General features: G+C 59.6%; 1 protein-coding gene across 7 annotated transcripts; it reads left to right on the top strand.

Annotated features, from left to right (window-relative positions):
* Positions 1 to 94: 94 nt before the first annotated feature.
* On the top strand, positions 95 to 11,712 carry CEP131 (centrosomal protein 131). 7 transcript variants are annotated; one of them, XM_065735330.1, is made up of 26 exons: positions 95 to 315; positions 857 to 942; positions 1,545 to 1,659; positions 1,973 to 2,091; positions 2,509 to 2,622; positions 2,708 to 2,857; positions 3,129 to 3,246; positions 3,865 to 3,978; positions 4,926 to 5,094; positions 5,224 to 5,330; positions 5,438 to 5,617; positions 5,929 to 6,120; positions 6,231 to 6,368; positions 6,811 to 6,936; positions 7,033 to 7,149; positions 8,052 to 8,081; positions 8,447 to 8,549; positions 8,694 to 8,895; positions 9,114 to 9,221; positions 9,311 to 9,428; positions 9,642 to 9,716; positions 9,799 to 9,941; positions 10,077 to 10,254; positions 10,347 to 10,543; positions 11,321 to 11,381; positions 11,461 to 11,712. In XM_065735330.1, exons 1-26 carry the CDS (start codon positions 148 to 150, stop codon positions 11,614 to 11,616), a joined length of 3,384 nt encoding a protein of 1,127 aa, XP_065591402.1. In that variant the 5' UTR covers positions 95 to 147; the 3' UTR covers positions 11,617 to 11,712. The 7 variants fall into 7 exon arrangements, with proteins under 7 accessions (XP_065591402.1, XP_065591403.1, XP_065591401.1 ...); XM_065735333.1 differs by having other exon boundaries at positions 96 to 315; positions 11,457 to 11,712; XM_065735331.1 differs by having other exon boundaries at positions 5,245 to 5,330; positions 6,811 to 7,149; positions 11,457 to 11,712.
* Positions 11,713 to 12,631: the final 919 nt, after the last annotated feature.

Here is a 12,631-nt window from a genome sequence, read left to right as displayed (position 1 = left end):
GCGGCGCGGGCAGGTGAGGGGCGGGGCGAGGCCTGGGGCTGGCGGGGCGGCCCAGGCAGAGCGGCGGGGCCGGGGGACGGCGGGGGGTGCGGGGTCGGGATTGGGGTGGGGGTCGCCGCGTGGGGCCGTCCCTCGCCCCGCCGCAGGATGAGGAGCGCCCGTAGCAGCTGCTCGTGCCCGGGCGCTGCCGTGGAGCTGAGCCTTACGGGGCTGCCCGTGCCCATGGTGCGACGGCCCAGCAGCGCCTCGCCCGCCAAGCACGTGGCGCGCTCCGTGTCGGTCGTCGCCGACGGGAAGAGCAAGAGAAACGCGCTGGTGGGTGACCGTGTGCTGGGGACGAGGTGGGTTGGGGTGGGGGGGGTCCCGGGGGCCGCACGGGCGGAGTGCTGCGGGCGGGGAGGAATAACGCGGCGGTGTCGGTGCGGGGCTGAGCTGATGGGGAGGACCCGGGGGTCCTGGTGGCCCATGGGTGGCTTGTCATTGGTGGCTGACCGCGAGGCAGCAGCGTGCTCCTGAGGTCGAGAAAGCCGATGGTTCCCTGCGGTGTATTGCACAGAGCCGGGCAGGGCGGTGCTCCCCGCTGCCGTGCCCTGGGGAGGGCACATCTGGAGCTCTGCGAGGTAGCAAACCCGCCTGGATGCTTTCCTGTGTGAGCTGCTCTGGAGATGCTGCTTGCCGTTCTGCCCTGGTGCTCATTACACGCTCATCACACAGCCCTGCTCTGCTGGGCAGCTCACACAAACAAACACAGCCCCACCTGCTCAGCAGGAGCCTGGCAGGGTGCTGAGGTACCCACACTGCGCCCACCCAAGCCGTCGTTGGCAATCCCCTCTGAGTTTTGCTTTCTCCTCCCCAGGAGGATGCAGGATCCCGGGCCATCAACAACCTCCGGAGGTCCAACAGCACCACGCAGGTCAACCAGCAGGCAAACAGCACACACAGGTAGGGCTGCATCAGCCAGCAGTGTGTGCAGCAGCACTCTGCCCACCCCTCCTGTCCTGGGTCACAACCCACTGCAGGTCATAACCAGGCTTTGCAAAGCCACGGTCCCTTTTGTTCAGGGAAGGGCACGTGATTGGGATTTGGGGGAATAAAGGTGGAGCTTTCACTTGCAACAACTCCTTCTGGACCTACCTGAGTGTTGGTGGGCTGTGATAGAAGAAGGAAGGTTGTCTTTTGGCCTCGCTGACCTCCCAGAACCTGTCTTTGAATTTAGGTTTTCAGTTCTTGCTACCCTTCAGTATATTTTCTCACTGTGCACCCTGCAGAAGCATAAAGCTCTGTGCAGAAACGTACCATTCATAGATCTGTGTCTGTGGGATGATTATTGGTCCAGTTTTTCCCTGTGCTTGGGTGTGCTGTGCCTTTTGTCAGCCACTGCTGTGCTGCAGCCACACTGCTGAGCCCAGGTCAGAGCAGGATTCTTGCTAGAGCAGCCTGAGTGATGGGGATCCTGCTGTGTCTGCCTCGTTGCCACGTGCCTATGCTCAGTATTAACTCCAGCACACATATGCTTTCCTTCGCTCTTCATCTTTGGGCTGAAGCTCGGAGCAGACAGGAGACTTCCTGACCTTCTTTGAGAGCAGTTCTGGTGGAAAAAAGAAGGTGGCGAGTCTGAGCAAAACCGCTCCAGAGAAGAAAACCACGTGGAACATCCTGGTGAGGGCCGTAGGCTGAGCTGGCTGCTGGCACCAGGAGCAGAGTGTTTGGGTGGGGGTCTGGTGGGAGGGATTCCCCGGGTTCTGAGTGCAGCAGGGCTGATCCCTGCTCTGCCTGCAGCTGGATTTGGCACGGTGTCGAAGCCCGGAGTTGTGGCTGCAGCTCTGATGGAGGCAGGTGGCAGTGCAGGAGGACTGCAGTGCCGTGGAGCTGAGATATTCCCTTGCGTGGGGGAGAAATGGGTTTCTGGAGGAAGAACAAGGGGGCTGGTGTGGTGCTTGCTCACACTTAATTAAGTGTTGCCCCATGGCAGGACGATCAGCCACGAGCCTTCCCCGGCCCCTCCGGCTCCCGCACTGCTGAGCCTCCAGCAAGCATGAGGAAAAAGGAAGCCACCGTGCTCCTAGCAGCCAATTTCACGGCCAACAATAGGTAGGAGGGATGGCCCTGAGCCAGGAACCTACAACCTGGTACTGGAGGAAGCAAACAGAAAACGCTTGGGCAGAGGAGGCGGTGCCTGTGCTGTGCTGGGCCCTGGTGAGGATGTGCTAGGGGGCTGCGAAGGGGCACAGTTCGTTTGGGTTGAGGTCACTAGCTCTGGGGAGGGGAATGAGCAAGGTGCGAAACCCTTGGAGCCAGGAAGGTTTTAAGAATGGGTGGGCAGCACAGGGTGGGCAGCAGGCTGTTGTGTCTGTTTGGGCTGCGTGCATTGTCTGTGGGGTTACGGCTCCTGCAGTCCTCCCCTGCTTGCTGCAAGGAGTGCTCGAGGCAGTGCTGAAGGTCACCGTGCAGGACACATGCTGTCCCCTTCTGATCCAGTCATGATGTGCTCTCTTCCCTGTAAACAAGGAGCAACAAGGGTGCGATGGGGAACTGCGTCACCACCATGGTGCACAATAACTATTCCACTGCTGACAAAGGCCCTGCACCCAAAAGCTCCAACCAGGCCCCGAGCTCCCTCAAGTAAGTGCAGGTCTGGGGGCTCTGCTGTGTCTGTGTGGGGCAGAGCTGGGTGGGATGGTACTGGTGGCTTTTTCTTCTGCTTCAGCAACGTCATCAAAGCAACCACAAACGAGGACAGCGAGAGCAGCAGCCTCATGAAGTCTCAGAAGAATTTCTCCAGCAACAATATCATGACCCACAACAACAACAGCAGCCTGCCCCGGAGGAAGGAGGTGACGGAAGAGGAGGCAGAGAGGTGAGCTGGGTGGCTGGGAGAGGTGGCAGGACGGAGTGGGACCAGGTGTGTTGTTGTCCTGTGGGACTGTGGGCTTGGGAGCAGCTTCTCCCTGCACTCAGCTCAGTGCTCCTTGAGTTATCCCAATCAAAGGAACGCGTTCCTCTGCGCTCTTGAGCTGAACAAGTTTCTCCTGCCTCGCCAGGTGTGGAGCTGGGCTGAGCAGTCCCTGCTTTGCTGTGGCAGGAGGTGGTGGTGAGGGACCGTGGGGCTGATGCTGCTTCCCTTGCAGGTTCATCCAGCAGGTGAACCTCGCAGCCGTGACCATCCAGCGCTGGTACCGACGGCACTCACAGCGGCGCAGGGCGGGAGCGGCGGCTCTGAGGCGCCTGCTGGCTGCCAGGAGGGAGGTCTGTCCTCTGGCTTTTCCCTTCCAGCACTCCCACCAACCCAGACCTGAGCTGCTGGGGAGAGGAGGGATTTGCACTTGCACTGTGGCGGGTTCTGCCCCTGTCAGGGTGCCATAGGGTGCAGCTGGGAACCCTTTTGCACCGCACCTCCAGCCTGCCCTCCCTCTGGCTGCAGGCAGGGAGAGCTGGGCAGGGTTTGTGCTGTGGCTGTCTTGGGTGCTCTTGTGGTCAGAGGAGGGAAGCCCTCTCACGGCTCGCTGGGGTGAACTGGTGATGATTGGCTCGTCAGGGAGTGACGTGTCATCTGCAGCTATTTGTGTTTCATTGTGTTTAATTATTTATCCAAATAACAAAGAGCACCGTGGCTCTTGCTTGTGAGATGCTATTTTTAAGCCTCGTCTCCTTGGTGGTTTCAGCCCCAGATGACTAATAATTGTGTTTAGTGTCTAGAGAAGATAAATGAAGTGGAGTTTTTTGGAGGGGTCTTTCCCTGCGAGGTGGGGTGGGCTGTGGGATGGGGGCCCTGGAGGTGGGGTGACCTCGGAGAGGCACATCCCTCCCCTCTGCTGTGGGTGCAGACAAGCTCCTGGTCACAGCACTGACCTTTCTCTCTGGAAGGAAAGGCAGCAGCAGGAGGAGAGGAACGTCCTGGATTTACATGAGAGGAAGGATGAGGAACGCCGGAAGATCCGGGAGGAGAAGGCACGCCTGGCACGGCGTGCTGCCATCCAGGTAGGGACAGGGCCCCGTGCCGTGCCCGGTGCTGCAGCAGTTCCTCAGCCTCCCCTCTGCATCTCCAAGGGCTTCCCATGAAGCTCAGTTCTAGCAAGCATTCCCTGTGGAGGCTGAGGTGCCACGGAGGGTTCCCTTTGTGCTCCTGCCAAGCTTGGTGGCTCACCCAGCACTGGTTTCCATCAAGTTCTCAGGGAAAGGATGGCTGCACTCAAACTGGAGGCAGTAACCGCAGCTCCTCGGGGCGGCCAAGGACGAGGGAGGTCCCCTGAGGGTCTGTCCTTGTGCCTGGGTCACTGCGTTGTGCTGAGCGCTCTGTGCTGCTGGCAGTGATGCAGGATGCACCTCGCTGTCCTTGTCGTGTTCTTGGCAGCCCTTGGTGGCAGGAGGGGACGGGTGCTCCTGGAGCACAGAGGAGGGGCTGTGGTCTGTTGAGGACTGTGAGGAGTTGCTCCTTGGATTGCAGTACAGCTGGGAAGAGTTTTAAAAACTCATTTCTCTTTGGCCTAAATGGAGTCATGTTTCAGGGGGGAGGAGGGGGCTGCCGTGGGAGACGCAGCAGTGAGCAGCTGTGAAATGCTGCAGCAGCTCTGCAAACTTGTGCTTGTGCCTTCAGTGATTTCCCAGGCCCAACTCAGGCAGCCCCCAGGCACTGCTGTGCTCAGCCCTTGAGCTGCTGATGTGGTGTGGTCCGTTCAGAGGTCCTTTGCAGAGCAGCAAAGGACGCAGCGTGAGGGCACGCAGGACCTCCTCCACCACCACCCCTCTGCTCCCAGCAGCAAGGAGCAGAGCTGCTGTTCCTGTGCTTGCTCTTTTTCTGAGGAGAGTTGGCCTTGTTAACCCTGCAGAGCCAGCTGTGTGGCACGGTGCTGTCTCTCTGCCCTTGCTCCACTATGTCAGGTCCACCCCGTGCTGGGCAGGACCTGATGACTTCCCTGTCCCTACAGGAGCTGCACCAGAAAAGAGCTCAAAAGGCTTCCGACACAAAGCACTTGGCAGAAGAAGAGCTGGCACAGGTGAAGGAGAGCAGAAGGGTAGCAAAGAAAAAGCCTGCCAAGCCTGCTTCTGCACCGAGCAGCAGTCCGGCCAGCAGCATCATCAAAGCCAACAACGCCAGTGAGTCCCTGCTGCAGGTCTCTGTGCTTTGGAGCAGTGTGTGACAGGGGAAGGAGGGCGGTGGAGGGGTGGTTCTCACTCTGGGGAGCTGCTCGTTGCAAGCACATGAGAGCAGTCTGCTTCCTGCAGATGCCTGTTTCCATTCTGTAGCTGCAGAGCCAGAAGCAAGCGGCCCTGCAGAGCTCAGCTCCACGCCTTCGCAGGATCGTGGTGTGGAGGACAAGCTGCAGGTGAGTCTGGCTTCTCAAGATGCTCCTGGCACAAACTGTTCTGCTTTGGAGCCTGGGTTTGCTTCTGTGGAGATCCAGCAAACGGTTTGGTGCATCGTCTTCTCATCCAGGACGTGAGCTCCAGGGAGACGGGAGGTGAGGATTTGGAGACGGTGGTGACAGCTGCCAGCAGGGCTCAGTCCAAGGTGACGCTCAGCGAGCTGCTGGACACGCTCAGGCTGCTGGAGGAAGAACCAGAGCTGCTGCCCCCTCCAAAGCTCTTCAAGAAGGACAAATACACCTGGGTAGATGGGGTAAGAACAGGGCTGGGGTGAGTTGCATCGGTCCCAGGCAGAGCCTCCTTGCTTGTGGGTTGTGGAGGGCAGGAAGGCTGGGAAACACAGCTGGTTCCCTGCTACTGGAATGCTGGAAAAGGCAGTGGGGGGGGTTGGAGCAGCTGAGGTGGCCCCAGGGAGGAGAAAAACCATGTGAGGGCTGAACACGCCGGATGGGGCTGCTCCCTGGAGCAGAGGGAGGGCTGGGTGGCAGTGCAGCCCCTCCTCAGCCTTCCCCCCGTGCTCCTGGAGCTGCACTGCCCCATGCAACAGCTGCATCCACCCTGCAGGAGCCCAGTTCCAACTCTCTGACTGCTGACAACTTGGAGAAATTTGGGAAGCTGAACCACTCCCCTGGGGTCCCTGAGGATGGGGCCCTGCTCTCAGAGGCCAAACTCCAAAGCATCATCAGTTTCCTGGATGAGATGGAGAAGTCCGAGCAGGAGAGGCCCAGATCCGCCACCTCGGCCACGCAGCGGGAGGTGAGCTCTGGGCTGTGCTGGGGAGGTGGACCCCTCTGGAAAGGCCTCTGCCCTTGTCAAGTTTCCAGGTGGTCTCCACCTCCCCTTACTCTTTTTTTTCCCTGTCCCAGGGGCTCCTGTCTGAAGAGGAGCTGGCGCACTTGGAGCAGGCATCGGCTGTTGCCACAGAGGTCACGAGCTCCATCATGAGGCTGAAGCTGGAAGTGGAGGAGAAGAAGAGAGCCATCAGCCTGCTGCAGACGGCCCTGGTGTGTGAGCCAGATGCTCTTGCTTGCTGGGAAGGAGGACAGAGAGCCCTCAGCAGATGTCCCTTGGAGCGGTGGCTTTGAAGCACAAGGTTGCAGCTTCCCTGCCTGTGCCCAGCAGTGTGTAGTGCTGCAGAGAGCTGATGTGGGCTGTGCAGCAATCTCAGTTGTTGTTAGCATGGGGAAAGACCTGCAAGGTACTTCCAGGGCTGCTGTGGGTTTCTCTCTGCCTTCTCTTGGCTGTTAGAAGGCTGAACTCCTTCCCTTTGTCATTGTGGGTTTGCTGAGCAGGGCAGGAGGTTTGAGCACCCTGAGGGCTTTGGTGTAGCTGCTCCTGGTGGTTCTGGCCCAGTGGTGCCCTCCAGGTTTGATAGTTATCCCCTGCACGTGTGCCGGGCAGCTTCTCCATCTCGTGTCACGTGGTTCTTTCTTCCCTGCATCAAAGGCTCAGCAGAGGGAGCTTACTGTCCGGCACGTCAAGCAGACCGAGAAGGAGCTTGGCCACCAGCTCCAGCTGCAGAGGGAGCAGTATGAGGCAGCAATCCAGAGACATTTGGCCTTCATCGACCAGGTAATGCCATCCCACCTCAGCCTGCTGCTTCTGCAGCCAGGTGTGGGGCTGGCCATGCCCTGCCTGGTTGCTGGATGCTTTTTTCACCCTTCCCAGCTCATTGATGATAAGAAGGTGCTGAGCGAGAAGTGCGAGACTGTGGTAGCTGAGCTGAAACAAGTGGACCAGAAGTATGGCAAGAAGCTCACCCAGATGCAGGAGCAGCATGAGCTGGTGAGGGGAGAGGGCAGGTGGGCTGCTGAGAGAGGGGATGGGATGTGGCATGGGCTCCTGAGCATTGTGGTTTTACACCTCAGGGAGGCCTGGTAGCTGGTTGTAGGTAGTGGGGCACAGAGCCTGTGTCATCCCCAGGGCTTTGCCCTGGCTGCCTATGAGGCTCTGCTGCCTGGAGCTGGATGTGTGGGGCTGACCAAGTGGTGGCATAAACCCAGTGCCACAGAGGAACATGTGCCTGGGGCTGTCTGCTGTGCTGGGTGACATCCAACCCACTTTGCAGGAGCAGGGATACCCTCAGAACTAAATGGGAGAGGATAATAAAGGAGTGTGGGGTGTTTGGGTCGCACAGCAGAGCTCTGTGGGTGTTACGGTGCCATTGCTGTCACCTTCCCCCAGATGTGGGGCTGTGCAGTCCTGCTGGGATGCTCCTGCTGGTGCTTGCCCTCCTGCCCCACAGATGGGGACAGCTTGCCTTCCCACTGCTGCTTTGTGGCCCCACTGTGGGGCTCATCCTGCTGACCTGCTCCTTCCCACCCTTGGACAGAACTCCTGCAGCATTCACATGGCTCTGAGTCTGTTCAGCCCTCACGCAAAAAGAGCAAAGACTTGCTGGGCTCGTGTTGCTGTACTGCTGTGCTTTGAGTCCAGCTGGGAGGATGAAGCCAGCACAGTGTTGCTGTGCTCGGCACCTTTTTTTGCCTCTGCAGTGCCTCAGTTCCCTCTCCCTGCTCCCGGTGGGAACAGCCCAGGAGTTTCTCTTCTTTCCCTGAGCCACTGTGGTTGTCCCTGCTCTCCTGTGCTTGTGACCATTTGGTTTTACCTCTTCCCTGCTTTCTCCTCTCCCCCTGTGGTTCTGTGATTCCCTTTCTTTCTCCCTCTCCTCCTTTCTTTCTCCCCAGGTCTGGCGTGCTTTGGGCCCCTTTTGCGAGGTAAATGCATCCTTTGCTCTTCTTGTGTCTTTGCCCTTCTGCCTGCATGCACCAACCCCACCTCCCTGCAGCAGGGCCGGGTGCATGGGCCGTGGGACAGGACACCCCATAAAGCAGAGCCCCAGTCCTCAGGGAAGGGGAGGCTCGAGGAGGAAGATCACTCACGCCCTGATCCGCAGCCATTGCCCTGCTTTAGGATCCCCTCTCCTCTCCTATAGGTGCTCTCAGCCATCACTGGCAAGTGTGTGGGCTGCACACAGCTGAGGACGTCGGCTCCTGCCTGCAATGTCCTTCCTGGCAGCCGAACTAACGAGGGTTTTCTCCCCTAGCTTCTCTCTGAAGTTGTCCCATTGGCTCCCAAACAGGAGATCAAGAAGCTCAAGGAGCTGATGAGCGCAACGGAGAAGATCAGGAGGGAAAAGTGGATTGATGAGAAAACCAAAAAGATCAAAGAGATCACTGTGAAAGGTACGGACCCATCGGATAGAGGTGGATGGTGGAACACGAGGAAACCCGTGCACATCTGCTTACCCCTCCCCAGCCCATCCGTGCTATTGTGGCCGGGGCCTGTGGAGCTCTGAGTTGTGCTGAGCATCCTCTCTGCTTCCCCAGGGCTGGAGCCGGAGATCCAGAAGCTGATTGCCAAGCATCGTCAGGACATCCAGAAGCTGAAGATGCTGCACGAGGCCGAGCTGCTGCAGTCGGATGAGCGGGCAGCGCAGCGGTACTGCCGGCAGGCCGAGGAGCTGCGGGGACTGCTGGAGCAGCAGAAGGAGGAGCAGAGCCAGCGGGAGCGGGAGCTGGCCCGGCAGCGGTGCGTGGGGCTCGTGGCATCCAGCAGACACCCACAGTGGGTTCCTGGTGCTGTGGCAGCAGTTGACATCCCACGCGGGGCAGTTCTGGGAGGTGGTATCTGGGCATCCTGCAGAGCTGCGTTGGGTGGGATACGGGGCAGGATGGAGCCCTGCAGCTCTGTGCTGGGAGCCCAAATACCCCGAGCCTGGCACCTTGCTGAGGCTGCTCTGCTCCCAGGTGTGAGAAGCAGCTGGAGCAGGAGGAACAAGCACTGCAGCAGCAGCGGCGCCGGCTCTACGCAGAGGTGGCGGAGGAGAAGGAGCGGCTGAGCCAGCAGGCAGCCAGGTGAGGGCTGGGGCTGGGGCTGGGGGCAGCTCCATGCCACGTGCTGTGTTCCTCTGGCATGTTGTGAGCTGTGGGCTGTGTGCGGGCAGGCAGAGAGCGGAGGTGGAGGAGCTGAGACGGCAGCTGGAGGCAAGCAGCTCGGCTGTCACCGCTGCGCTGAAGGAGGAGTATGCCAGAGAGAAGGAGGAGCAGGAGAGGCGGCATCAGGTCTGTTTTCCTTCTGTTCCCTGGGCCGTACCAGCGTGAGCAGGGCTGTTCTGGCTGCAAGCAGTGCGTTCCCTGTGTCCTGACACGAGCTGGAGCTGCATGCATGGGGCTGTGTGCTGGCATCCCATGGAGAGCATGCACACGTGGGTGAGGGAGGGCCATGTCCAGCTGTAACAACGGGGCTGAGCCGTTGTGTTCCATGTCCTTCTGTAGACAGAAATGAAGGTGCTGAAGGACCGACTGGAGCTTGAGAAACAGGCATGGGAGGCCAGCTATGTGAAGAAGGAGGTAACAGCCAGGGCTGCCCCACTCGGGAGGTGCTTCCTTCAGGCCTGAGGGTGATGTTTTACCCCTGTGTCACTGCCCCCAGGAAGCCTGGCTGCTCTCCCGGGAGCGAGAGCTGAGGGAGGAGATGAGGAAGGAGAGGGACAAAGAGATTGAGTTGGTCATCCAGCGCCTGGAGGCTGACATGTCCTCTGCCAAGGAGGAGTGTGAGCGGGCAGCTGAGAACAGGTGGGGAGGGAGAGGATCTGCTCCTGGTTCCCTCCCCTGTCCTCCAAGCCTCGTGCCTGTGCAGGGAGCTCTGCACATGTGCTGGGGAGCTCCCAGTCTGGCTGCAGAACCGGGCTCTGTTCTCTCCTCCTTTAGGATTAAGAGGATCCGGGACAAGTACGAGGTGGAGCTGCAGGAGCTGGAGAGGTCCGAGCGGAAGCTGCAGGAGCGCTGCAACGAATTGAAGGGACGGCTGGTGGAGCTGGAAGGGGAGAGCGTCCGTCTGCAGGGCCTGCTGAAGCACAAGGAGCAGGAGGTGGAGGAGATCCAGAAGGTGGGCAGAGAGCAGGGCTGGGGTTCTGGCTCCAGCACCCCGCATCGCCCCGTGCCCGCAGCGTGCGGTGTCACGCCGGTGTCACCCCGCAGGTGCGGGACCAGCTGGCACAGGAGAGGAGCAGCCTGGCAGAAGTGATCCGGCAGGAGTTTGCTGACAGGCTGGTGGGCACAGAGGAGGAGAACAAGCAGCTGAAGGCAGAGATGGCGGAGCTGCGCGCCCGGCAGCGCCTGGAGCTGGACAGGGTGGTGAGGGAGAAGGACCGAGAGCTGGAGGAGGTCCACAGGAGGTGAGGGGTTTGTGCTTGGCTCGTGGCTGTGGCAGTGGGCACAGGGGGTTCCTGTTGGCCCAGCGTTGTGCTGTGCAGCCTGCTGGTGGGCTGGGTTAAGCTCCTGCGTGGGCATGGATGTGGCAAGTAGTTGCCATAGCTCCAGGAGCGCTGCAGGGAGCAGGGGCTCTGGCACCAAGCAGCTGGTCCTTTGCTTTTCCTGCCTGCGGGGGAGGGATTCTGCAAGCAGAACAGGAATCTGGTGGGGAAGCTTTTAGTCTCCTGCAGGAGCACTTTGAGTGTGTGGCAAGGGCTGTGCTGGTTGCTGTCTGTGGTACAGGCTGATCCCTCCTGCAGGGCTGTTCACCGCTAGCTGCAGTGAGCAGGCAGAGCTCAGAGGCTTTCCCAGAGCCAGCCTAGTGCTTCATTTGGAGAGCCAGGGTCGTGCCTTGAGTGTGGGCCAACCCATCACCACCATGCACGCTAAGCTGTGGGCAACTGTGGGTTTGCTGGGAAGAAACGGGAAGAAATTTCCCTGTGATCTCTTTAGTTAATGAAGTCGTGTGAAATTCACATCCCTTTCTTCCTGCAGATGACTTAATTCAAATACATAATGCTACCGAAGTGAATAACAGTGCTCCTAGCATACAGGGGCACCCCAAGCTGCTGCCCCGTGGTGCTGCAGTTTGTTTGGGCTGTGGAGGAAAGGGGCAGCTCATTGCTGGTGCCCAGATTCAGGAGTGATGAGAGGCTCAGGGCTGGGTGCTGGGCTCAGCCTCTCCCCATCTCCCTGCACAGGGTGAAGACAGCCGTGGCGAGGAAGGAGGAGAACGTGAGCAGCCTTCGGAAGCAGTACGAGGTGAGCAGGTTGCTGCCCCTGCCCTTCCTGCAGCACTGCCTGGGCACAGCTCACCCTGAGCTCGCTGTCTGGCAGGCAGCAGTGCAGAGAGCTGACCACCTGGAAGCCCTCCTGGAGCAGCAGTACCGGCAGCTGCTGGCCACCGAATAGCCCCGTGCTGCCCCAGGGCTGGGTGCATGGGCCCCCACCCGTGGGGCTGGGGATGGCTTCCTTCTTCCCTCCCCTTTTTTTTTAAACTGGTGCCTCAGTTGGGGGTCCCACCGGGGCGGTGTGGCAGCGTTTGGATTTCTGGTGGTTGTGTTTTAACAATAAAAGCTGCGCTGGTTTCTAACAGCTTTGATCTATGTCCTTGGGGAGAGGGGAGCCTCCGTGCTCTTGGCATCCAGGGCTTTTTTGTTTCTTTTCTTTGCTGATGCATGCATCCCGCCCTGCTTGGCCCTGAGCACACTGAGCTGGGGGCTGAGCCCTGTGGGCAGCGTGGGGCCGGCAGCTCTGTGCAGAGAGGGGAGGTCAATGCCATGTGGGTTGAGCACAGCCTGTTCCCACTGCGGGGGGAGAGGAGAGCTGCAACCAGCAGCCCGCTTTCTGCTCTGCAGCCCCATTCTGCCTTTCAAATGAAATAGCTGTAGAGACCCAAGCAGGGCAGGATGCAATCCCGCAGCTCCTGCTACCTGCAAATCCCTCTCCACCCCCCTGACAACATTGGGAAATGCCTGCACTGAACTCACAGCATCCGTTTCCTCTCCACAGGCAGCACATGACCGCTCCTGTGCAGGCTTTTCTCTCCAAGGAGGCCAGGGCTGGTGCTTGGGGCCAGCAGATGTTTTCTCTTCGGAGTGCTAGGGCTGAAACATGCCCCCAGCCAGGCTTTGTGCTGGTGCTGGTCCTGATGCCACCAGGAGCATGTGGGACAGAGGGTGCAGCAGAGGGCATGCAGTGTGTTGGCTGCTCCGGGTCACCTCCTTTATTTCCCATAAGGTACTCAGCTTCATGCTGCAAACAGCCACACCATGCAAGCAGCTGATTGTGCACCAGTCCCTCTCTCCTGTTTTTGGCACTGTGATAAAAACATCCACCCCCAGTGTTAGCACAGCCTGGGCTTGGGGTGCAGTGAAGCGTGGGGTGATGCTACTCATACAGCCCAGCAGTGATCCCCACGTGGGACCTGCACTGGGGTGGCTGCTGGATGGCAAAACCCGGTTGTGATGATGGCCAGGGATGCCTCTGTTTCCTCCAAAAATTGAGTGTTT

Source organism: Cyrtonyx montezumae, unplaced genomic scaffold (assembly GCF_038088225.1).
Source record: "Cyrtonyx montezumae isolate F1298 unplaced genomic scaffold, pur_monq_1.0 scaffold_19, whole genome shotgun sequence".
In the NCBI taxonomy this organism is placed as follows: Eukaryota; Metazoa; Chordata; class Aves; order Galliformes; family Odontophoridae; genus Cyrtonyx; species Cyrtonyx montezumae.
Note: the sequence above shows the minus strand (reverse complement) of the source record. Positions and strands in the feature narration are given on the sequence as shown.

Coding starts and splice junctions, on each gene's coding strand:
- CEP131 (XM_065735329.1), top strand. CDS start 148: ATGAGGAGCGCCCGTAGCAGCTGCTCGTGCCCGGGCGCTGCCGTGGAG. Junction 1,660..1,972: donor AAACCACGTGGAACATCCTG/GTGAGGGCCGTA, acceptor GCCCCATGGCAG/GACGATCAGCCACGAGCCTT. Junction 5,325..5,431: donor GTGTGGAGGACAAGCTGCAG/GTGAGTCTGGCT, acceptor CGTCTTCTCATC/CAGGACGTGAGCTCCAGGGA.